Genomic DNA, 22,332 nt, shown 5'->3' with positions numbered 1-22,332 from the left:
TGCCTGAGGCGGCAAGCTCGTACTAATTTCAGCAGGCGGTGGATGAGGGCCATTTACTGCTGGCAGTATCTTCAGAGACCCCAGTAGACCGCCTCCTATATAGGCTTAGTTCGGCGGCTTGATGCCCTATCAGGCATCAACGGTTAACCTACTCTTAACCTAACTGACCCCGGTTAGGTTATGCCACTCTAATTATACACTTTCTCACAGGCAACTTCTACAATGCTCGAGGATTGCATACACGATCCTTTTACTAGGAAGATACATAGAATTGCATGATAGAGCAACTATAGACCCAAAAATTATTATTCACAGCCCAGCAAAAAATTGAACCTTATTCCGCAACTTCAGGCTACTGTGACACACCAATTGGTAATTCTCGTCGCGGCGATCATCATGGTGGATTCCGCCACCTTCGCTGAGCGACACATACTCCCTCCCGAAGGCATCTTGCTCTGCATGGTCTTGCATGAGTTCGGTATACAGGCGGGGAGGAGGATAAGAAACGCGATAGAAAGGTTAAATGCCAACAAATACGCCTGCCTCAGGGACCGGTGCTTCCGGCCTTTACCCATCGTACATTCTTACTTTGACTCTACAATCTATACTGCTAGTCATAACTAGTAGCGTTACAAAGATGACTGGCCTTGACATGGAAGCCATCTTCGCGAAAATTAAAGAGGAGTATGCCAGGACAGACGATGTGGGCAGACGGCAGATACAGGGCCATATCCGTGAACTTCAGGTCGGCTTTTACTCGGACTGGGATGTGGTCATGCGATTGAGCAGTGGAGTAGGTCCCCCCATATTTGTAACCCTACCTATGGATGGGAATGGGACGGTTGATCATCCTTTAGCCCCTACAAGTCGCTCTCGCGAAGGTCGCCATTGATCTGGGCATCTTCCGCAGCCTCAAGAAGAGCGAGACACCGATTACGCTCGCGGAATTTGTCAAGAAGACAGGCGCTTCTCCTAGACTCCTTGGTTGAATCCCTATCTACCTCGTAAATGAGTTGCATTCTAACGCAGAATAGGTCGCATACTACGGACCCAGGCCGCTTTTGGCCTGATCAAGGAGACCGGCCCCCAAGAGTATACCTCAAGTGCATTTACTGATGTGTTCGCGAACCCGGATGCCGCAGGTGCGGTGGTGCAGCTGTATGGTCTTTTTCCAACAGGCGGCTGACGTATTATATACTAAGACTAAGTCCTCCATTTAGATTCGATATCTCGGGGCCTTGCACCCAGATATTGCCTGACTTCCTGGCCGAGAGAGAGTACCGAGATATCACCTCTAACAAGGACTGCGTCTTCCAAAAGGCCTTCGGCAGTGACCTGACCATGTTTGAATGGATGCCACAGCACCCCAAGCACATGGAATCACTGGGTCATTTAATGGCTCTGGAGCGTCCCGTTTCCTGGGTCGACCACTTTCCTGTTCTCGAGGAGCTGGGTGATTTCCCGGGTCCCAACAAGGTATTAATGGTTGATGTTGGTGGAGGCTTTGGCCAGCAATCAAAAGCCCTGCGTGGAAAATTTCCCAACCTTTCTGGTCGCGTTATCGTCCAGGATATTCCTCAAACTCTGGCCAACGCGCAGCCAGCGCCCGGGGTCGAGTTCATGGAGCATAACTTCTTCGAGCCACAGCCTATTCAGAATGCCAAGTTCTACTATTTGCGTCATGTCTTCCATGATTGGCCAGATGAACAATGCGTTCTCATCCTGAAGCAGATCATTCACGCGATGGGACCGGAGTCGCAGATTTTGATTGACGAGATGGTGATCCCCAGCACCGGGGTGCCTTGGCAAGCTGCATTTACAGACCTGCTTATGATGAATTCGCTCGGCGGAGTGGAGCGCACACGCGCCGAATGGGACAGTTTGATAGAGCAGGCGGGTCTGGAAATTATCCAGTCCAAGGTTTACGACAGTAAAGGGCAGGCCATCCTGGCTGCTGTACCTAAAAGGACCTAGGGGTTTCGCCAGACTAGTCAAATGGGTAAATACATTTCATGGGGCTTTCGCTTTGCATAGTGTAACGCTGGTATTGTAAAGATTGGGAAGGCAGGTGTGGCAAGTGCACTATAAAGCTGCCTTGCCTCCCTCCTCGGTGTGCATCTAGTATCCCTGCCCTGTCTTGTAGCAATATGGCCACATACGCCCTTCTCGGGGCCACTGGGGCTACGGGCTCCAGCATTCTACGTCATCTTCTGCGAACATCACCAAACTCCCTTCGCATTCAAATCCTCGTTCGGTCAAAAGCCAAGTTGCTACGAGCGTTCCCAGATCTCGAGACGACAAGAAACCCACAAGTCCACGTTATACAAGGGACGTCTACAGACTCTGAGGCTTTGTGTGAGTGTCTGAGGAATGCTAGTATTGCATTCATGTGTGTGGCGCAGAATGGGAGCCCAATCGGCACCACATTGTGCCAGGATACTGGCCGCGCCATCATATCCGCGCTTCAGCGACAACAGCAGGTTGAAGGAGCAAATTATCAGCCATGCACCATCGTTCAACTTCGCTCAGCCTCTTTGAACCCTGCACTGGCGGCTCAGGTACCGGCCTTCGTTCATCGAATAGTCAGCTTCTGCCTCTTTGCCAACTATGCGGATATCAAGCAAGCGTGCCAATACTATAGTGAAGCACAGAAGCAAGGGACATTGCAATGCATTCTCGTGGACCCTCCGACACTCCATGATGCGGATGGAACACAAATAACGGGTTATAGACTCATCTCTACGGAGTCCCAAGCTATTGCCCTCAGCTATGCCGACTTAGGAGCTGCGATGTGTGAGATTGCCCATCGTCAAGACGAGTTCCACGGCCGCGCGGTGGGTGTAACCGCCACTGGCCGTGTCCGTCAAACCTGGGGAGTCCTACTGCGCCATCTATTGGAAGGTGGATCATCTCATTTGATGGAGAAAATGGTGAAGGGAAAAGTGGTTGTTGGCGTGATAGGTGCTTTCCTGGTGGTAATTGGCGTGTCTGTTGTAATCATCTTAGGTCCAGCTAGGTAAATATCATACTTGCTGTCATGAAAGCTTCCTGCAACGGCCATTGCTTTATTGACAACTAAGTTGCTTCGCTCGCCGAGAGTATGCTAACCTATTATAAAATCCATTGTACTTCTCATCCTCTCTGTACGCAAAGGCGAGTGTTAAAAGAGAGACTAGCATGTTTATGCCATGATGCATACTGCACTTGAAGCTACCGCTGTGGTGATGGGCTCATTCATGTCCGGTACCTCTCCCGCTCTTATTTCGATTATGTCCAAACTTTAACCGATCCAGGAGCCATGATGAGCGTCTATGGGCTCGCAATGCCCGCCTTCTTGCAAACCGTTCCTCGGTCAGGTCAACTTGTCGGCTACCAAAGATGCCTTTATCGAATCGGAACTACCAAAGGCCGAGTGTTAGGCCTCACTACAACCTTTCTCTACGCTTCAGTGTCCGTTTACCAATACATGAGTGGTGAACCATGGCATCTATCTGCCGCTGCTAGTCTTACTACCATTGGCTTGGTGCCATTTACAGAGATAGTGATGGCTCCAACTAACAATGCGCTGGCTCGCCTAGAGACTGAAACGAACAAGGGAATGGTAGTTTCCTGGGAGGAGACCGAGCAGCTGGTGCAAAGATGGGACCGATTAAACGCAGTGCGAGCACTCTTTCCGTTGGCAGGGGCAATTTTGGGCTCGCTGAGAGCGCTACAGCTAGTGAACTTATAATGTACTATGCGAGAGTGTCGTGGTGGTCCGTATGCACGTCGTCACTGGACAACGACTTCTTGTTCTCCTTGTCATAGAATATAACCTTTCATGACTAAGGCCACAACCGTCAGATCTTTCTGGGCAGTCGATATGAATCCCAGATAATGTACTCAGATAGATGGAACCTGTTGTATCCAATATACCATGTCCGAGTTCCTGCCGTTCGCTGTCCGAGGAATCACTTCAATGCCGTACTTTAACCCTTCGTGCCTCCAACTCGGATTGAGCTGAGCCCAAACCACAACAGTCATGTATTTCCTCTCGGTATCAGCCCTAACTATTGTCATACCGGTGAGCTACGTGCTCTTCCATCTGGGTTACAACCTCTTCTTCCATCCGCTCCGTGGATACCCTGGCCCGCTGCTATGGCGAGCCAGCTCTCTGCCCTGGAAGATCGCATTGCTCCGGGGCACAATGCACCATGACCTAATGCGTTATCATCAGAAGTACGGCGATACTGTTCGGATTAAGCCCGATGAGATTAGCTACGCAAATGCCCAAGCCTGGCGCGACATCCACGCTCATGTGCCAGGACGACCGGAGTTCCTCAAGGACCCCGTACGCCTCCCATTAGCACCCAACGGAGTCATGAGTATCCTAGTCTCCGATACGCGGAACCATGCACGGTTCCGTAGTCTGTTCGGCCATGCATTCAGCGACAAGGGTCTTCGCACCCAGGAGTCCACCATTGTGCAATACGCCGACTTACTAGTTGACGTCCTGCGTGAGGTGGCCGACACGGGTCGTTCTGTGGAGATGGTGTACTACTTCAATATGGCCATCTTTGACTCCATTGGAGCTCTGTCCTTCGGCGAATCCTTCGACAGCCTGAAGAGCCGGCAGCTGCACCCATGGGTTGACGCTATCCACAAGAATCTCAAGAGTGTGGCCATTTCACACGTTCTGCGCAGTATGGGCATCGAGTTCCTCACCCCCTACGTGCTGCCCAAGGAGCTCCGGGGTAAACGCCAGGAAAACTACAACTACGCTGTGGAGAAGCTAAACAAGCGGATGAAAATGGAAGGTGACCAGGGCGACTTCTGGGACAAGGTTCTCGTCAAGAGTGCCGACGAAAACCAGCGTGGGGATGGCATGAGCGCTGGCGAGATGCTCAATAACGCTGCCGTCATGGTCGTCGCAGGGTCTGAGACCACAGCCTCGGCGCTCAGCGGCTCGATGTATCTGCTGTGTTTGTCAGGCAAGATCGAGAAAGCCACCGCGGAGATCAGGAAGAGTTTTGCCTCCCCGGAGGAGATTGACTTGATCTCCGTCTCGCATCTGCCGTACCTTACTGCCGTCATCGATGAGACGCTGCGCATGTATCCAGCCGTGCCCGGTCAACCCCCACGCGTGGTCCCCACTGGCGGAGCAACGGTTTGTGGCCAGTTTGTTCCTGCAGAGGTATTCCACCCCGAATACAGGCTGACATCGTGAAGTGCTAATGATGTCCCCTAGACGAGGGTCGGTGTTAGTCATCTCGGCGCCTACTTTGCCGACTACAACTTTACTCACGCCGACAAGTTCATCCCCGAGCGACATCTGCAGAAGACGGAGGAACCGTACAAGTACGACAACTATGGCGCCTACCAGCCTGGTCTGTTGGACTGCGGAACTGTATTGGGCGTAATCTGGCCTACGCAGAGGTTCGTCTAACGCTAGCCAAGCTCCTGTGGCATTTTGATTTTACTCTCGATATGGGCAAGACTGGGAACTTCCTCGATCAGAAGATCTGGTCTATCTGGGCCAAACGAGAGCTTTACATGTCTATTAAGTCCAGGGACACTTCTTGTTCTTGGCCCAGTACTTCCAATAGTCCACAGTGAAGCTGGGAGTATTTTCCAAGCCACACTGGGGGCAGACTTCCGTACGATGAGATAAATAATGAAGCAACCTGGAAGTACATGACCGAAGCAGTATACACAATGGCTTATTCGCGTATATGCACCATGTAGGATGTAGTAGCAAGGCATCTCTCTGCCCACTTGGTGACGTGTCGTGTTGAAATTAGAGAATATCCTCCATATTCGGCATTCTAGAGAGGACAATCTCCATGGTGCTTTCAGGAGTTCAGTGCCGACTGCGCACTTGCAATCCTCAGCGGCGATGCGTCGGAATCGGCCAGTGCCGGTCATGAATCCCCGATGCTTCTCGCTCTTCGTCTTACTCGCAGCCCGGGTAACAGTTCCTAGCATCAATTTATCACCCTGGATGTTCTCATGCCACAGGACTTGCTTCCGCCAGTGGCTCCATTAACCAAGTGACAATCGTACCAAGATGGGCGTCGACGGATGGCTTGCAGACAGGCACACTCTCCTATTGATATCTCTGATTGTTCGTGATCGTCTTTCATCCAAGACGATAGGACTGACAAACGCAGGTGGTACTGACGCCTCCCTCCCTGGCTGTCTACCGACTCTGGATTCACCCTCTACGATCATATCCGGGCCCTCGCTGGTGGGCCATCTGGCGGGTGCCCTACATCCACAGCAACATCCGAGGCAGCCTTGTCCGCGATCTCCAGCGACTACACGAACAATTCGGTCCCGTCGTCCGAATCGCGCCCAATGAGCTATCGTTCATCACCCCCGAGGCGGCGACTCCTATCTACACGAGCAATCCCGAGTTTCCCAAGGATCCGATGCATCTGCCGCCGTTCCACAATGGAACCCCAGGCATCCTGGCCGCCGACCATACCCACCACCGCCGTTATCGACGGCTGTTGGCCTTTTCATTTTCCGACAAAGGTTTACGGCAGCAGCGCGGTCTTATCGAACGCAGCGTTGACCTGCTAATTACGCGCTTCCATGAGAACTGTGGCCAGGGCCCTCTGGACCTCACGCTATGGTTCAACTGGGCCACCTTCGACATTATCGGCGACCTCGCCTTTGGAGACTCGTTCGGCTGCCTTGACAACGTCCAGACACATCCATGGATTGCATCCATTCAGGGCAATGTCAAGTTGATCCCCATTCTGAATGGCCTTCGTCGCTACCGACTGGATAGTCTTTTGCGACTTCTAGGATCTCGCAAGCTGCTAGAACAGCGACGCCGGAACGCACAGTTCACGACCGACCAGGTCGACCGTCGCCTTCAAAACTCTAGTACGCCGCGAGGAGATATTTGGGATGCCGTACTGGCCCAGAAGCCCGACGCGGAAGCGCCCATGACGCGGGAAGAAATGATCAGTAATGCCAGTGCCATTGTGCTGGCAGGTAGCGAGACGTCGGCCACCCTGCTCAGTGGGTGCGTTTGGCTGTTGCTAAAGAGCCCGGGGCATCTGCACCAGCTCACCTCTCACATACGATCGCAGTTCACTCACGCATCGGAGATTGACTCCCAGAGTGTCTCGCGTGTGGAGGGATTGCAGGCAGTCCTGGAGGAATCGCTGCGTCTGTATCCACCGGTACCCATGCAAAGTAACCGCATCGTGCCGCCGACGGGGGCTCATATCGCAGGAGGATGGGTACCCGGGGGGGTAAGTCTTAGTTGCGTTCCTTTACAAGTGCTACCTATGCTTCGGTCACTAATATGCAGCGTTTTACGTCTACAACAGACATCAGTCGGTCTACAACAGTTTGTCGCCTGCCGGTCATCCATGAACTTCCATCGTCCCAACGAGTTCCTGCCTGAGCGTTGGCAAGGCCAGGGCGAATTTGCCTATGATCGCCGCGAGGCATCGCAACCGTTCAGCATCGGACCGCGGAATTGCATTGGGCGACAGCTAGCCTACGTGGAAATGCGGTTGATCCTAGTCAAGCTTCTCTGGCATTTCGACTTACGGTTAGACACTACGCGTATGAAGGATACCGACTGGTTGGCAGAGCAGGGCATTTGGATTCTGTGGGACAAGAAACCGTTGTGGGTTACGCTGGAACCTCGCAACAAGTAGTAGCTCAAACTAGTATTATCAGAGATGCATTCATAGAGTCCCTCATAATCCATGCACACCTCAATCAATGCAAATTTCCCGGTCCGTAGTGCACCCCAGAATCTCGTTCGGATCGCGAAAACCGTCCATCTCGGACAGCGAAGCGGCGATCATGCCAACCCCCCTAGATACACCAAACTTTCCACTTGGATTTCTCGAATACCACACGGCTCTAGAGTGACAAGCTGATACTCAATCCAACAGTCCCGAAAGAGCAGTACCAATCAACGCCACGATGGGCGCATAGCTCCAATGCCCCCATTCCCCATGTCCCCACGACCAGCAAATCGCACCGTCTGCAAACGCAACTGCACTGAACGCCAACAACGTCCATCCGAGTGACTTGGGTGTGCCGAATATCGAGGCCACGTAGACTGACAGCCCGATGTAAATGTCCCGGACTCCGTACACGTACATCAAGCTGTTCACGAGCTGTTGGTCCGCGGTTGCTGTTGGTGGTGTCCATTCGAAGAAGGTGAGCGCGTGGTCGGGGCGGATGAGGGCGTTGATGCCGAAACCGAGGATAATGGTACCGAAGGCGTTACCTGCCAGGCGCAGGGCTGCGTTCTCAGAGAGGGGCATGTTAGGTGGTGACGAAGTCAGCTCGATCGTAGTCCAGTCTAGGTAAGGGACAGGAAAGGGAAATGCGGCGATTATCCAAACAAAAGGTTCAGGAATCGGGATAGCTTTGGTTGGGTACTGGAGCTAGACAGCGATGATATGATATGATAACACAGCAACGTTCCTCCACAGCAGCGAATTCATCTTTTCGCTCTCCGACGAAGAGATCCCTGTCTTCGATAACGTAATCCACAAGCCACAGACCAGATCTCTTGTGGCTTGCGTACATGTCCCGCCTTGGCTAGCAGGCGAACAGTTGTATAGAACTATCGTGAATGTTACAGGGTCTCTGCTTAGGGCACCACGTTTCTACTATCTGTAAATCCCACCAAAGCTTGCATTGCTCCTACAGCAAGGGGGGGAGAAACTTCAATTCAGACATGCATGGTACAGGATGATTGAATGGATGCCATCGCCAGTTTCAGCAACGTTCCTGGACGCAACATGGAAACCCGTCAGCAGGGTGGGCGCCCCCAGCGCCCCTCTCCGCCTGGTAGGCACGGTGCCCATTCACTTCCTTGGCCGTAGGGGCCGGGTGCATGCTGTCCCACTCGTCGTATGCTGGCGTAATATCGAACTGACGGATCGTCATGGCCAAGGCAATCCGTAGCTCCAGTATCGCCAATGTCTGGCCAATGCAGCTCCGTGGCCCATATTCGAACGCTCTCCAGGCACCTTTAACAGGATATAAGGGATCGTCGGGGCCCACCAGCCATCGCTCTGGAATGAAGCTTTCCACTTGGTTCCAGTGGTCACTGTTATGGTGGAGAGCCACCGTGAGTGTCCACACGTTGCACCCCACCGTGGGATATCGTTGCCCATCTTCCCCAATGATTTCGGCGCCAGGTTGGCCCTCCCGCATCGACGCTGATGGAGGGAAGAGCCGCAATGTTTCTTTGATCACGGCAGTGGTGTAGGTCAGCTTGTTCAGTAATTGAACATCTTCCTTGATGCGGCCCTGAGCTTCCGCTGGATCCACACCGAGCACGTCTTCATGTTCGGCACGGATCTGCGCCAGGACCTCGGGGTGCTGAGCAAGTAGGTAGTAGGAGTATATGAGAGTGCTACTTGTGGTGTTGCGGCCGGCGAAAAGAAAAGCACGCAGTTGAGGAGCCACCAGTCGCTTGAATTCCGCAAGGGACCGAGAGCTGTTGCTGCTGGCTTGTTCCTGGAAGTATTCTCGTAAAGCCAGCGAAATCACAGATTTGGATGGATGACCTGGTGGACTGCGGTAGGCACGGTCCACTTCAGCGTCAATAATTCGGTCCATAACCTTGTTATTATACCATAGCACCAAGGGCCTAATGGTCAAATAACGCTTGAAGGGGTTAAACGTAGTACCAAACGAGGTCCAGTCAATCTGTCGTTGCAGGGCCGTGGCGAGTGGATGATCCTTGATTTGGTGGTGCAGTTGGGTGTCCCTGCTCGTCTCGTTAATTAGAGACCCGCGATTATGAAAGATGTTCCATGGCAGTCCACATACAGCACTACCGAGCAAATGGAATCCACCGTTAATCGGGTGGTGAGCGACTCGAGTGGAAAGACTTCACCTTGTTGCGCTTTCTTGCGCAGTTGAGCGCAGAAGGTGGCCACTTCATCGGCGATATTTGGCGCCAGGCCAATAAGGTAGGCCGGATTAAATCCTGGATTGAACAGCGCCCGCCACTTCTTCCAAGCCTCGCCATGCATGCTCATCATGCTGGGTCCCCCTGTCACCGTCTCCAGGGGCCGACGCAGGATGGCCGGCTTGGTCAGATTCAACTTCTGGATTTGGCTGGCCGCCGAGGGAGCTGAAACAATCATCCAGGTCCCGCTAAAGGGCCACATATTAAGATAGAAAATGCCGGACGGGAATTGCTGGGAGATCTTCAGCATGATGCTATGAAGCGTCGCGTCTGACGGCACCCCTTGGATCGTTTTTTTAAGGGTCCCGAAGTGTCCCGCCAGAAGCTTGAACTCTGGCATAGGCTATGCATCGTCAGCTCCAGGGCCTTTGCTGATCCTTCCATGATCCAGGTTGGGGGACAGTACCAGGTTCGCTTTTTGCAGCTTCCATACTTCCTGGCGAGCGTGGTAGAATGCCGTCAAGAAACGGGTCAAAAGAACCACGCCCAGGGCTATGAGGAGGGAAAGGTACATGATACAATTGCCGTTCGAGGGTAGGGTGAATGGGGTCCATGAAGATGGGGTCACTAGAAGAATAATATTGATTGAGGTTGTGTCGCTAGTTCTTCGACTTCGGGGACCGAGGGCACTTTTGTCACCTACTTCCTCCCCTCCAACATAAACTAGTATCTTCCACCTCTTTACCCTATCCAGCCTTCACGAATCAATCTCATCCACATTTCTGATTTCCCTCTTGCTTCCTCGCTGAACTTCTGTTCGACATGTCGAGCGACGGCTTCACCATTGCTGTCTTTGTCACTCGCAAGCCAGACCTTTCCCCCGACGCCTTCCAGGACTACTGGGAGAACCACCATGTGCCATTACTTCGACGCCTCGGCGGATCCAAATTCCCACGCTGTCATATTCGACACTATTTGAAACATGATAGTCAAGCCCCCGGCTTTCCCGCTGCTGTCCTGGTGGGGGAGCCATCCGACTTTACCTATGACGGTTTTGCTATCATCAACTATGAGAGCGAAGCCGCATTTCAAGAATTTGTCCCCGTTATGTCGACTCCCGAGGTGTTGGAGGACGAGGACAAATTCACAGATCGGTCCAAAATGAGAGCCGTCGTGCTTGGTGGAGTCAGGCAGACGACGCAATGAACCGTAGATTGTCTACTCTCACAATGGCCGCATTGGATCTATGAAACTATGGTGGCTGGCCAACGGTGAAAGCTTTTGGGACATCTATTGAACGTGTTTCGCGCTGTTGCTCTGTAGCGGTAGAGCTAGTATTAAGCTGGAGTTCAACTAGTAAATCCTATCTGATACGTCGTCTAGCTCTTTAGAAGATGAGAGAATGCACTTCACCAACCACTATATGCTGGTAAAGATCTATCGAAAAGCGCCGCCATCCACCCCAATGATCTTACCACTGACCCACTCGGCTGCATCGGATGCCAGGAAGCTAACAACCCGGGCGACGTCCACGGGTTGACCTACGCGGTTCAAAGGAGAGAGCCAAGCGGCACACTAGATTAGATTTCGTTTAAGTAGGAACCCAACAAGACACGGTTGATGGGTAGAAAACTGACCTCGTCTACCTGCTCATCGGTGAAGCTCTCCCCATTTGGGATATACTCCCGCGACACAGCCAAAAACATATCAGTCTTAATGGCTCCGGGAGCAACGGCATTCACGGTGATCTTCTTGTCTCCGCAGTCAATGGCCATGCAGCGAACAAAGGTGTCAATAGCTCCCTTGGATCCCGAGTACACAGCATGCTTAGGTACTCCCTTGACGCAAGCGGTGTTCGAGCTGGTCAGGATAATTCGACCTCCTTCCCGCATATGGCGATAGGCCTCCCGCGCCACGAAGAACTGGCCACGAGTGTTAACCCGGAAAACTCGGTCAAACTCCTAATGTCTTCATCAGTACATGCGGTGCTCGAATGTGTTATCGGTGGTTCATACTTCCGGGGTCACATCTTTAAGGTGACCGAACGATACAACTCCAGCGTTCGATGACACGATGTCCAGGTAGCCAAAATGGCGCACCGTCTCCGCCATTAACTTCGCTGTCGCCTCAGGATCCCCGACATCCGCCTGAATTGCGATAGCGTCGGTACCATTGGCCTTGATCTGTTGAACCACCTTCTCCGCGGCCTCGCGGGAGTGGGCGTAGTTGACCACGACTTTGGCTCCGCGCTCACCAAGGGCCACGGCGATGGCTGCACCGATGCCGCGGCCGGCGCCGGTGACCACGGCGACTTTGCCATCCAAACGGTGGCTGTCCGACATGCTGACGATCTTGTGAATGATAGAGTCTCTGAGGAGGCGAAACGATGTGTACTTCTGTGAAAACCGTAACACACGAGACCAGTCATGCAGAATATATATACCAAGTTACGGATGGTTGGCCACCAAACCACTCTTTTCTCGGAGACCGAGAAGTCTGAAGACCAGCAGCTCATCGGGCGGCGAGCCCAAAGCCTCTACGTAGTCCTACGTTTTCTTTATGGTAGGCTGAAAGCATAGGAAACTGAGAGTAAGAGCGGCGTCTGGACCAATCACACCACACACAGAATAATGAAACGAAGACCGTCCCTGGCGTCAAGTTATGCACTTAGAAGGTTGCTCTGCCTCTGTCTCAATCAAATGCCAATCTCTTACGGGTCGTTTAGAGAACCTTTTGCTGGTTCTAACCTGAAGGGCGGTCTGTATATGTCTCCTGTAAGTTGTAGAAAATACTCTTAATGTGGGTGGTCAATCCCAGATATCGTCGCTGGTATCTAACAATACATTCCACAATCATTTTGCTTGCTTGTTTGTTTGATCAATCTCAATTGTTCCTTCTATTGGTTTGTGTCTCTGTTTCACAACGAGTGTGGTTACGTCGCGTACTCGGTGTGTTTGACCAAGCAAAGATTCTCGGGCTTATATCATGTTAGAACAAGTGGTTGATTCTTTGCTGAAGAACTAACAAGACAAGGACAAGAAAAAGAAAAGAACAGGATTCCTTCCGTCAAAGAGGCATCCTCGCCCGAAAAGCTGATCAACCATATAGCAAAGAACCCCAGATCCAAATTGCAACGCTTTGCAAGAGAAATATCCCGCCACCACTAGGCTCATTTGGAGGCGGATCCAAAGTACTTCGCACCTTGGAGGGGTTCGATCGGCTAATAGGGCACATCTCGTCAATAGCTATCATACTGTGAAGAACACAAGGACACTACTCACCTGTTGTTTGGGCACTGTTTCTAGCCGAGTGTTGCATGACAGCTGCCATATATCCTTGCTGGTCATGTTAACCCGGTATCTTTGCACCGGCGTTTCGAATAAGAAATTCATGGGGAATCCGACGTCAAACGGTTCGGCATCATCGATTTCATGGATTTCCTCCTCGCTCAGTACCAAATTAAGAGCCTCGATGTTATCCTTGAGGTGCTCCACCTTGCGACCCCCGATAACTGGGAAAACATAGGGGGCCTTGTGCATGACGTAGGCTTGAGCGATGCTAGTAGCCTTGGTGTCCTTCCGTTGCGCCATCTGATCCAGCTTCTCTCCGAGTCGCCGGTGCTTCTCGTCCTGAGGGCCCATCTTGCGACCGTCACGAGAAAAGTCCTCAGCGCTACGGAACTGACCGCGGCCCAGTACACCCCATGGCGCGAGGCCCATGCCCTCAGACTCACACATGGGCAGGATATCCCGCTCAAAGTCGCGGAAAGCGCACGACCAGTGGCCTTGGTAGACGCTGAACGGGGTAAGTCCGTTGGCTCGAGCAACTATAGCAATCATTAACTTCCACCATCAACGACACCTAACAAGACCAATACACGCACATGCATTGCATTTGACCACGAGCCAGGCTGGGGTATCGCTGACCCCCAGATACAGAACCTTGCCATTTGCCACCAGGTGATTGAGACTTCGCATCACTTCCTCAACACTTGTGGTAAAGTCCCACATGTGCACGTACAATAGGTCGATATAGTCGGTCTGCAGCTTCTCCAAACTGGCCTTGACTGACAGACGCAGACTTTTGGCATGGTTACTGGAAGTTCGATTTGATCTTCTGCGGGCCGAACATCGTGTAGCTCATAGTGTACTTGGTGGACAATACGATCTCATCCCGATTCCGCCGCTGTGTCATCCATTCACCCACCCACCTCTCGCTATCGCCTCCCTGATAGAAGTTGGCCACGTCGATAAAGTTCCCACCGCTCTCGTAGAAAGTGTCCAGCATGTTGAAACTGGTCGCCTGGTCACACTCTCCCATAACTCCTTTCCAGCCGTTGCCGAAGCTCATCGTTCCCAGGCATAGGGGCGACACACGAACACCGGCGCTAGGTGATAGGATCCGATGATACCCTAGCAGGGTGGGAGGCTCTGGGGCAGAGGGGAGAACCATGATTGCTGTTCTTGTAGTGTTTGGTGACTATAGAGGCCAGAAGTGGTTTGTAGGAAGTGATACAGTGGCGGCCAGCTCGACTATTGATTCACAGTTTATAAGGGATGAAGTCAACTTCAATAGATTGCCTTACAACCTGATCGCTTTCCGAAGCCCGATAGTCCAAGCATTTCGATAGCTCAGTCATTGGCAGTGTATGCACGCTGGGTGTGACTACTATTCTTGTTGCCGTATTATCAGATCGATTGTGATTTGTTTCTCTCGCATATGACTATGAGTAGGTAATCTACGACGACATCCATCGTACTGCCTTCGCTACTCCCTCCAAAAAGCTCTTCTGGTGCTCTCTCAGAGATCTAAAAGGAAACATGAACGAGCAATGCGGATATCCCGGGTAAGCATCGTACAAAGTCGGCACCTTAGCAGTGTCCAACGCCCCCTTCATCAACCTGGCATCATCTCGTAGCGTGTCCAACCCTAGCTCGGCAATATACACCTTTTGTAGAACACGCAACCTCGGGTGCAGAATACAAGAGGTGTAGACGTCGTCCACCGGTGCCTTATAACAATCGAAAAACACCTGCATGGCAGCCCGCGAGTTCACAGTCAACTCTGCATTCTCCTCATACGCTGTATACTGCTCCTTCAAATGGTCTGGTACTGCGTCCGGGTGCACGGTGATGGGCGCCATCGCCACCACCCCGCTGACTTTATCCGCCATGTTTTGGTCCACTAGTCGCAGCGCCGTGCCAAAGGCCAGATTCCCACCAGCGGACGTGCCCATCATGACAAGGGGTTGGCTCTCATAGCGCGATAGCGCCCAGAGGGCAGCGCTAACACCGTCGTTCAGCGCGCCAGGATAGCGAGTCTCAGGAGCCTTGCGGTATTCCACGCTGATGAGGCGCATCTGGCATTGGCGACTGATAACGCGACAGAAACCATCTTCTTCCTTGACTCCTCCCATCACCCAGCCTCCCCCGTGAAAGTAGAGGCCCACTGGTTCCTGGCCCGTCGCGTTAGGGGGTGTGTAGCAACGCAGCCACAGTCCATCCAGCTGGACATCCTCGGTCGTCACGCTCTCATCGGGCGGAGGAAACCCGTATCGCGTAGCTAATTTACCCGCCAGCTGTCCCCAACCGGCCAAGACACTGTTTAAATCATTTCCTGGGAGACACGGGGTTTGCCCCAAATCTTCGACGAACTACAGTCACCGTCAGTCCCATCGATATGCCCTGTGCTGTCAACGGAAGCGTTACCTGGTGCCACGGGGCAGCAAAACCGGTCTCCATCGCGGTATGTCAGTGTGTCTACAGCGATATTATCACGGTCCTTGTGAAGCTGCCCTGTAAGGGAACAGGTATATAACCAACATCAAAGCCGGACAGCGAATTCTCGCTTTCCGAGTTCTATAACATATCCATCCGGCCGCAATGTCAGTATAGACCTTCCTCCAAAGCACATCTCTTGTAGTAGAATACCCATATTCTCAGCAGATAGTACTAGACAAAATGCCTGTCTATCATATCGGTACGTACGCACAAGGCTCGACGTAAAAAGGTCTCCACTAACTATCTGGTATCGCTGCCCCAGCCCTGTTTAAGCTCAAATCCGATGCCGATCCCCTTAAAGTAGAGAAGTGGAAGCAACAAGCCCATGCGATGGTTGGCCAAGTGCCCGGTGAGTTGCCATCGCCCGGATTGCTGTGAGTTGCAAATTTAATCATATGGGCGATGCTCAGGACTCCTGGACTTGCGAGCCGATTCACCGACTGAGTTCACGGCTCCCTTGGCCAAGGGGTTCGACATGGCGGTTGTCGTACTGCTAGACTATCTGGAGAGTTTAGCTACATTCTTCACGCATCCAAGTCACCATGAGTGAGTTTGGAGTTACAGAGTACATGGCCAAGAGAACTAACGTGGACAGGGTGAATATTCTCTATCAAGAAGTGTGCGATCATAAAAGTACGATTGCGTATGATATTGAGTTTTAGGAATAAAGTATTGTGTTAACAAGACACGGTTGTCTGGACGTAACAGCTTCTTCGAAGCAGTATACGAATGGTAGACCATACTCAAGCATCAAAACCTGCTTCCCGTCGGCGCTGCATAATTGGCCGTAGTTGATCACCTCCCCAACCATCCTCCAGGTCATCCTTAAGGTCAAAGATTCCCTCGGGCTGGATAGCGAGTGCCCGACCTACGAAGGCTCATTAGGTTGCAAAGAAATAGATATACCATATTGGGGAGTGCAACGGGACGTACCGTGCAGCTGGGAATTAGCAGCGCAAGCATTGGCTGCCTCCACGCAGGCGTCGACGCTCGCAAACGTCAACCTCTGCGCCATGTCGATTCCTCGAGCAGCCATAGCGTTCTTCATAGGCGCAATCAGCGGTGTGTCGATGAACCAAGGCGCAAGAAGGTTACAGCGCACTCCCAGCTCCTGCGTGCGAGCACGAGTGCTGCGAAACAAACCCCGGACGCCAAACTTGCTGGCGGGATAGGTTGAGACCTGGGGGCTGTCCATGTACGATCCGATGGAACCCATGAGGATCAGTGACTTGTTGGCTGACGGATTGGAGGCTTCATCTGTCGGGGAAAGGCGCATGTAATACAGACCCAGCCACGAGGTATAGTAAACGCCGATCAAGTTCACCTGGATGTTGCGAATATCCGGGGGGGGTGGATTTACGTCCAGTCGAGGATCACCAGCGGCCAAGACGTGGTCAACCTGATTTCCACCTGTAAAGGAGACGCCTGCAAAGGCAGCCACAATGTCAAGGGCCTTCGAAGGGGTGAATTGAATTGCCTCTTGGAAGGCTGTTATTTGACTCTCCCACGAGGTCACATCGCAGCAGACGTAGTGGACGTGTCCGCCTACTAGGCCCGCGAGGATGTTCTGCCCGGTCTCTAGAGGTTGGATGTCAGCAATCGTAACGTACATACCAGCTGCTGCCCATGCTCGCGCCGTGGCCAACCCGATGCCGGAAGCACCACCAGTGATGAGGGCCCCTTTGCCCCGTAGGGTCCCCAGGTCAACGGTCGTATCCAGAACTTCCATTCCGTGCTTTAGGTAGCTGTTGGCTTTGATGTCGTATTCTCTCTTGTCTCTCTCTGCCCTTATATATGTAAACTGGCGTGATAGAGTCTCCCGGCTAGCGGGTCTCGGAGTGCGAACGGTATGAATTCTCACCAAGGGGTGGATGAGATCACGACACAATAGTGTTCAGTATTGGATTCTACTGCGAGCCGAGCAATATCGAATACATGTCCCTGAGTGATTTACTGCCTAATCTGTAGACAACTCCCCGATCATTGTTTACATGACAGCATCAAACACGGTAACAAGTGCGCCACCGAGCACCAAGTGACCGAAACACGAAGAGAGATAGCTCACACATAGAATTCAACTCAAATCTCCTTGCAGTGCAACAGCACGATCACCATCATATCCTGCTGATGAATACAGCCGGGTGGAGTTGATTTCGTGCATTTTTATACCTTCAAGACTCTGAATAAATGGCCCCACTACTATATGGCCAGGATGTTACTAGGCTAGGTTCTACGATTGGGGACAATATAGCTGCAGCAGGAAAGGTCACCAGACTTTAAAATCGGTTGTCATCATTATCCACGTGGTACTGAATCTCAAATGCAATAACGGCGTTGGTGGGAGATCGAAGCTCCCGCATCACCACGAGCCCGTCAGAGCGATTGCGCAGCAAATCTCGTATCTCACCCATGTTGAGGGGCGCCCCATTGGTTAGCTGCAGTAAGGCGAGATCGCTCAGACTGACCGCCGCTCGCGCCGCAGCGTCCATCGACTTTGTGGTCGACGGCATCGGCAATGTCAAAATGAGACGCGCGTCTGGATTGTTCCGCAACACCTCCACATGAGCCCGTAGCGCCTGAGTGACTCGCATGGTGATTTCTATCGCCGGCGACTGTGGCGATGGGAATGGGATGGAGATGAGATAGACGGCCGCATCGACGACAGGTTGTGTTGCTGTTGATAGACGGGTGCCCCAAGTAATGCGTGTGCGTAGATGCAGAGGTATGCTCGCTAGTTTCACGGCAGACATGCATGATTATCGAGACACGGTTGATGACCACCAGACTCGGTCTTAGGTTCTGTCTGGACGAGGAAACGGAGCGATGGAAATTGGGGAGCGAGGGCCACAACCAGTGAGGGTGACTGTGCGCCCACCTACATGAAGATGAGGTTAGTCAAAGGCTAGACACCACAATCGAGTATAGGATTCGCACATGCACGACTGTTGCCATTCCCAAGCTGTGCCAATTCATCCGAGTCAGCGTATCTCCCACGGCGGTATCAATGGCACTCGACACGTAGGAGAGGTAGGCACCCAGCTGCCGCTTAACCTTGGGTCGTTGCTGAAGGCATGCGGCGAACGGAGAGCCACTTCCTAAGGCCAGATTCCATGCGGACTCTTCAGCCTGCTCCGAGGCCCCAAATCGGCGCGTTTGGATCCCCATCGTTGACGCTGACGGAGCCAGAGTCTCCGACATGAAGAGAATGGCGTCCAGCAGGGCTGGTTGGGTCACAAACTGTCTCGACAACACACTGTGGGCCACATGCCCCGGCGAAGGCTCACAAAGAAAGCCTATGGTAAATAGCGGTCGCACCAGTCGACGCAGCCGACATTCGGGGACTCCTGCAATGTCCGCCACGTCTTCAAAGGGTACGGGTTCATCCAGAGGGATACACGCTAACACCTGGAACTCTCCCAACCACCGCAAGCATGCCAAAAGCTGATTCTGTACACTATGATTAGCACCTTGCTGGGCTTATCTCATCAGAGAGTGGGGAAGGGGAGGATGCACATAGAGAGCCAACTGTCGGACAAAGTCGGCGGGCTGACCGGCGAGGGCTAATACTTGCGAGGCATTGGCAATCAGCGTTCGCTGGACGGGTCGGAGATGGTCAGGGAGCCCAGCTGAATACCCGCCCGAGTGCCCGTCTCTCGCCAGGGTTCTGGCAGCTGTTGTAATTTCCTCGGCACAGGTTTCTAGGTCCGTTAGGGTCATGGCTGAGGATCGCTCGTGAACAAGGCCCAGAGGAGGGGTTATTGAGTTAACAGTCCACTGGCAAATCGCCGTGCGGTGGGAGGAGAGTTATTGAACTTTCCATTGGATTTTAAACCCACTGGGAATACGGGTGATCTGAAGAGGGTCTGGATTTGGCCAGTGCAGTCCTTCCTCCGTGTCAGGGAGTGCTGAGTTGCAAACCCGGCACTATCTCCTGGCTCGTACTTTGATCTTTCGCACGCCATCGGGAGCCAGATATGCATATCTATGTCCCATTCTTAGAATAGCATCGCTCGGCGGTAGCTCAACACTGCAGCGAGACAGATCCAGGGTTCCTTGGAGCTCATGCGGGTGCTGCAGATCTAGCTTGCAGGAAACAAGTCTTTTGGTGGGCTTTCATTCCGCTATCTTGGGCAGGAGGCATGCATGTAGGAGGGCTGGCTGGCTGAACGGTGTTGGTTGTTCTTGGTCTGATTCGTCAAACCGATCACGCAGTTCTCCGGTCACACGCATCAGCCTCGGTATGTAAACAAGGAAACGCACAGTTCGAGGATCCTTGGGCCAAGGGAGAACCCCTCAGCTGGTGACGTGAATGTACATCTAGACCTCAGTGCGAGGCAACGAAAAGGGCGGGCTACTCTCCCGGAGACAGCTTTCACACTGTGTCTTTTCCTTGCTTTCCAGTGACAATTATACTAAATTCCTTCCTCCGGACCTCCACGATGGTAGACCAGATCTCCCCCCAAGCATCGCCCGGACCAATCCGTTCCTCCCAGCCTCGCCGCGCCCGAAAGCTCCGGGATAGCTGTACGAGTTGTGCCAGTTCGAAAGTGCGATGTACCAAGGAGAAGCCGGCCTGTGCTCGGTGTATCGAACGTGGTCTTGCCTGTCAATACATGGTCTCCAAGCGGATGGGCCGCAATCCGCGCGCCCCCAGCCCCCTGGAGCCAACTCGGCGACCCTCAGAGAGCCTTCCTTCAGCCGGATCGGAACAGGGACTGTCGGCACCTAATACGTATTCTACTCCTCATGCTCATTCTCATCGTCATCCACAACCGCCTGCACAACGTCAACCTCCGTCGGATCAACCACCACACGCTCTGCCCACCCCCAACGGTAGCAGTAGCGTGTCCGCCATCTTTTCCCATCAGAGTCCCCCCGCCCCCTTGGAAACCCAGGGCCTGGGAGGAGATTTGTCGGGTCAGGAGCAAGGCACCCTGTCTTCTCTCACGGTCGACTCGGACTTTGGGGACTCGATGCAGTCCATCGATCACGGAAACCATGCCGATTTCTTGGTGGAGCCCACGGGGAGTCTTTTCGACGCGTTCTTGGAAGTGGGGACTCCCATGATCGACCCGTTCCTCGAGTCGGCCGCATTCCCGCCGTTTCAGGCACGCTACTGCTGCTTTTCGCTCGCACTACAAACACTGACCCACCTCTTCCCCCACGCCCCACTGGGCTGTCAGCTACGGCTGACGGATGGCGAGGAAAGCTCGTGCAACCTGACGACGATCGACATGGTCATCTCCGGGAACAAGAAGGCCACCGACGTGGTTCGGAAGATCCTCGAGTGTTCGTGCGCGCAGGACGGCTACTTGCTGAGCCTGGTCGTCCTGATCGTTCTCAAGGTGCTGGCGTGGTATGCGGCCGCAGCAGGCACCCAGTACACCTCGACGGTGGTGGGTGGAAATAACAGCAGCGACAGCAGCGGTAGCAGCAGGGGCAGCAGCAGTAGTAGCAACAGTCCCGCCACCGTGTCCGAAGAGCGCGTGCTGCATATCCCTAGCATGGTGGGCGAGCATGGTGTGGATGAGGAAGACCAGCCGCGGGTCGCGGCACAGCTCGTTCTGAGCGAACTGCACCGCGTCCAGTCGCTGGTGAACTTATTGGCCAGGCGTCTGCAAGAAGGTGGCGACGATGCAACAGCAGGGATCCCGGCGCGCCATCCAGCGTCCCCTTTCTCACTACTCGGGTTTAGTGGACTGGAGGCGAATCTCCGCCACCGCTTGCGTGCCGTGTCCTCAGACATTATTAATTTCCTACATCGAGAATGAAGAAACGCCCCACCACCAGGAGCACATGACAAGTCCCTGTCCGTCTCCATTGACCTTGGAATGATATCGACATGATATCAGCTCAGCTGCAGACCCCTCACCCCCTTGCATTTGGTGCTTCTGCGCTTTTTAGAGGGGCAGGGAGGGGACAGCAAAATTGTGGCAACCGCCATCTCGCCCGGATCAGTTTTGGTCATGGTTACATTGCATACACGATTTCTCTCCGATGACCGGGCGTGAACGGGCGAGAATGGCCGATCGCTCAACACCGTGACGATCACAGATCATGCCATCAGTTTGGTCTGTGGATTGAGCCATCATATTGGCTCTCCACGAGAGAACCCGGTGGGGAGTCGTTGATGTTGTTGGAGTTGCTGGAGTTTGTTTGGGTCGTCCGTTGAAAGCTTAACAAACCCTAAGCCCTGAGAAAGGCTCGGGTCGGGTGGGGGGTCAGACCAGGATCGACCCGTCGGCATCCTCAAGAGTTCCCTGACTACTATGCTTATCTCGCCTGATTGCTTTGAGGGAAATTTCTATATAGACTAGTCACAATACGAATCTGGAACCGTCTGTCGAATTCAGATGGGATATTGATTAATTGTTCTTGGTAGTTGAAACTATTCGAATCGTAAGTTGCACTGTGCTCCAGAAAGATATATTTGGTCGTGTTCGGTATGTACTACGGATAAGATGGGAGACTGCAACACCCTGCCACCCAATAAGACCAGTGATGTCATGGATAGATAGATATATATATATATATTACATGAGATAATTGCTTAACATGATCCACTCGATTCTCTGAGGAGCAATTGAGGAGTATGATGACAGGAGGAGAGGCACGAGGGTGGTCTCGGACTCCGGTGGCAGGCCCAACCAGAGGCAGACCAGGAGG

The 22,332-nt window shown here is 52.9% G+C and overlaps 14 protein-coding genes across 14 annotated transcripts; 8 read left to right on the top strand and 6 right to left on the bottom strand.

Annotated features, from left to right (window-relative positions):
- Positions 1-637: 637 nt before the first annotated feature.
- ABOM_002550 (aflO/ omtB/ dmtA/ O-methyltransferase B) lies at positions 638-1,974 on the top strand (the record flags this gene model as incomplete). The annotated part of the gene is made up of 4 exons (XM_022529680.1): positions 638-793; positions 858-984; positions 1,035-1,158; positions 1,221-1,974. The coding sequence occupies 4 exons, from the start codon at positions 638-640 to the stop codon at positions 1,972-1,974; spliced, it is 1,161 nt and encodes a 386-aa protein (XP_022391195.1).
- A 173-nt stretch (positions 1,975-2,147) lies between these two features.
- ABOM_002549 (sterigmatocystin biosynthesis protein stcO) lies at positions 2,148-3,020 on the top strand (the record flags this gene model as incomplete). The annotated part of the gene is made up of 1 exon (XM_022529679.1): positions 2,148-3,020. One exon carries the CDS (start codon positions 2,148-2,150, stop codon positions 3,018-3,020), a length of 873 nt encoding a protein of 290 aa, XP_022391202.1.
- A 281-nt stretch (positions 3,021-3,301) lies between these two features.
- Positions 3,302-3,730, top strand: ABOM_002548 (DUF1772 domain-containing protein; the record flags this gene model as incomplete). Its single annotated transcript, XM_022529678.1, has 1 exon — positions 3,302-3,730. One exon carries the CDS (start codon positions 3,302-3,304, stop codon positions 3,728-3,730), a length of 429 nt encoding a protein of 142 aa, XP_022391201.1.
- Positions 3,731-4,021: 291 nt separating this feature from the next.
- ABOM_002547 (cytochrome P450) lies at positions 4,022-5,595 on the top strand (the record flags this gene model as incomplete). Its single annotated transcript, XM_022529677.1, has 3 exons — positions 4,022-5,173; positions 5,228-5,386; positions 5,437-5,595. 3 exons carry the CDS (start codon positions 4,022-4,024, stop codon positions 5,593-5,595), a joined length of 1,470 nt encoding a protein of 489 aa, XP_022391133.1.
- A 116-nt stretch (positions 5,596-5,711) lies between these two features.
- ABOM_002546 (cytochrome P450) lies at positions 5,712-7,661 on the top strand (the record flags this gene model as incomplete). Its single annotated transcript, XM_022529676.1, has 3 exons — positions 5,712-5,720; positions 6,150-7,247; positions 7,326-7,661. 3 exons carry the CDS (start codon positions 5,712-5,714, stop codon positions 7,659-7,661), a joined length of 1,443 nt encoding a protein of 480 aa, XP_022391132.1.
- Positions 7,662-7,892: 231 nt separating this feature from the next.
- ABOM_002545 (DUF4267 domain-containing protein) lies at positions 7,893-8,282 on the bottom strand (the record flags this gene model as incomplete). The annotated part of the gene is made up of 1 exon (XM_022529675.1): positions 7,893-8,282. The coding sequence occupies one exon, from the start codon at positions 8,280-8,282 to the stop codon at positions 7,893-7,895; it is 390 nt and encodes a 129-aa protein (XP_022391200.1).
- A 460-nt stretch (positions 8,283-8,742) lies between these two features.
- On the bottom strand, positions 8,743-10,460 carry ABOM_002544 (cytochrome P450; the record flags this gene model as incomplete). The annotated part of the gene is made up of 3 exons (XM_022529674.1): positions 8,743-9,742; positions 9,805-10,289; positions 10,353-10,460. 3 exons carry the CDS (start codon positions 10,458-10,460, stop codon positions 8,743-8,745), a joined length of 1,593 nt encoding a protein of 530 aa, XP_022391199.1.
- A 248-nt stretch (positions 10,461-10,708) lies between these two features.
- On the top strand, positions 10,709-11,092 carry ABOM_002543 (EthD domain-containing protein; the record flags this gene model as incomplete). The annotated part of the gene is made up of 1 exon (XM_022529673.1): positions 10,709-11,092. The coding sequence occupies one exon, from the start codon at positions 10,709-10,711 to the stop codon at positions 11,090-11,092; it is 384 nt and encodes a 127-aa protein (XP_022391131.1).
- A 231-nt stretch (positions 11,093-11,323) lies between these two features.
- On the bottom strand, positions 11,324-14,338 carry ABOM_002542 (aflE/ norA/ aad/ adh-2/ NOR reductase/ dehydrogenase; the record flags this gene model as incomplete). The annotated part of the gene is made up of 8 exons (XM_022529672.1): positions 11,324-11,461; positions 11,524-11,847; positions 11,902-12,282; positions 12,832-12,863; positions 13,088-13,106; positions 13,168-13,712; positions 13,770-13,981; positions 14,046-14,338. The coding sequence occupies 8 exons, from the start codon at positions 14,336-14,338 to the stop codon at positions 11,324-11,326; spliced, it is 1,944 nt and encodes a 647-aa protein (XP_022391130.1).
- Positions 14,339-14,624: 286 nt separating this feature from the next.
- On the bottom strand, positions 14,625-15,627 carry ABOM_002541 (alpha/beta hydrolase; the record flags this gene model as incomplete). Its single annotated transcript, XM_022529671.1, has 2 exons — positions 14,625-15,539; positions 15,595-15,627. The coding sequence occupies 2 exons, from the start codon at positions 15,625-15,627 to the stop codon at positions 14,625-14,627; spliced, it is 948 nt and encodes a 315-aa protein (XP_022391129.1).
- Positions 15,628-15,846: 219 nt separating this feature from the next.
- On the top strand, positions 15,847-16,328 carry ABOM_002540 (Dabb family protein; the record flags this gene model as incomplete). The annotated part of the gene is made up of 4 exons (XM_022529670.1): positions 15,847-15,865; positions 15,929-16,015; positions 16,077-16,212; positions 16,262-16,328. 4 exons carry the CDS (start codon positions 15,847-15,849, stop codon positions 16,326-16,328), a joined length of 309 nt encoding a protein of 102 aa, XP_022391128.1.
- An 81-nt stretch (positions 16,329-16,409) lies between these two features.
- ABOM_002539 (aflH/ adhA/ short chain alcohol dehydrogenase) lies at positions 16,410-17,395 on the bottom strand (the record flags this gene model as incomplete). Its single annotated transcript, XM_022529669.1, has 3 exons — positions 16,410-16,534; positions 16,600-17,244; positions 17,281-17,395. 3 exons carry the CDS (start codon positions 17,393-17,395, stop codon positions 16,410-16,412), a joined length of 885 nt encoding a protein of 294 aa, XP_022391136.1.
- Positions 17,396-17,942: 547 nt separating this feature from the next.
- tpcD (trypacidin cluster transcriptional coactivator tpcD) lies at positions 17,943-19,383 on the bottom strand (the record flags this gene model as incomplete). The annotated part of the gene is made up of 4 exons (XM_022529668.1): positions 17,943-18,397; positions 18,448-18,541; positions 18,601-19,113; positions 19,180-19,383. The coding sequence occupies 4 exons, from the start codon at positions 19,381-19,383 to the stop codon at positions 17,943-17,945; spliced, it is 1,266 nt and encodes a 421-aa protein (XP_022391137.1).
- Positions 19,384-20,105: 722 nt separating this feature from the next.
- On the top strand, positions 20,106-21,437 carry ABOM_002537 (Zn(II)2Cys6 transcription factor; the record flags this gene model as incomplete). The annotated part of the gene is made up of 1 exon (XM_022529667.1): positions 20,106-21,437. One exon carries the CDS (start codon positions 20,106-20,108, stop codon positions 21,435-21,437), a length of 1,332 nt encoding a protein of 443 aa, XP_022391134.1.
- Between the last annotated feature and the right edge of the window lie 895 nt (positions 21,438-22,332).

This window comes from Aspergillus bombycis (assembly GCF_001792695.1).
Source record: "Aspergillus bombycis strain NRRL26010 chromosome Unknown contig00023, whole genome shotgun sequence".
NCBI classification, from domain to species: Eukaryota; Fungi; Ascomycota; class Eurotiomycetes; order Eurotiales; family Aspergillaceae; genus Aspergillus; species Aspergillus bombycis.
Note: the sequence above shows the minus strand (reverse complement) of the source record. Positions and strands in the feature narration are given on the sequence as shown.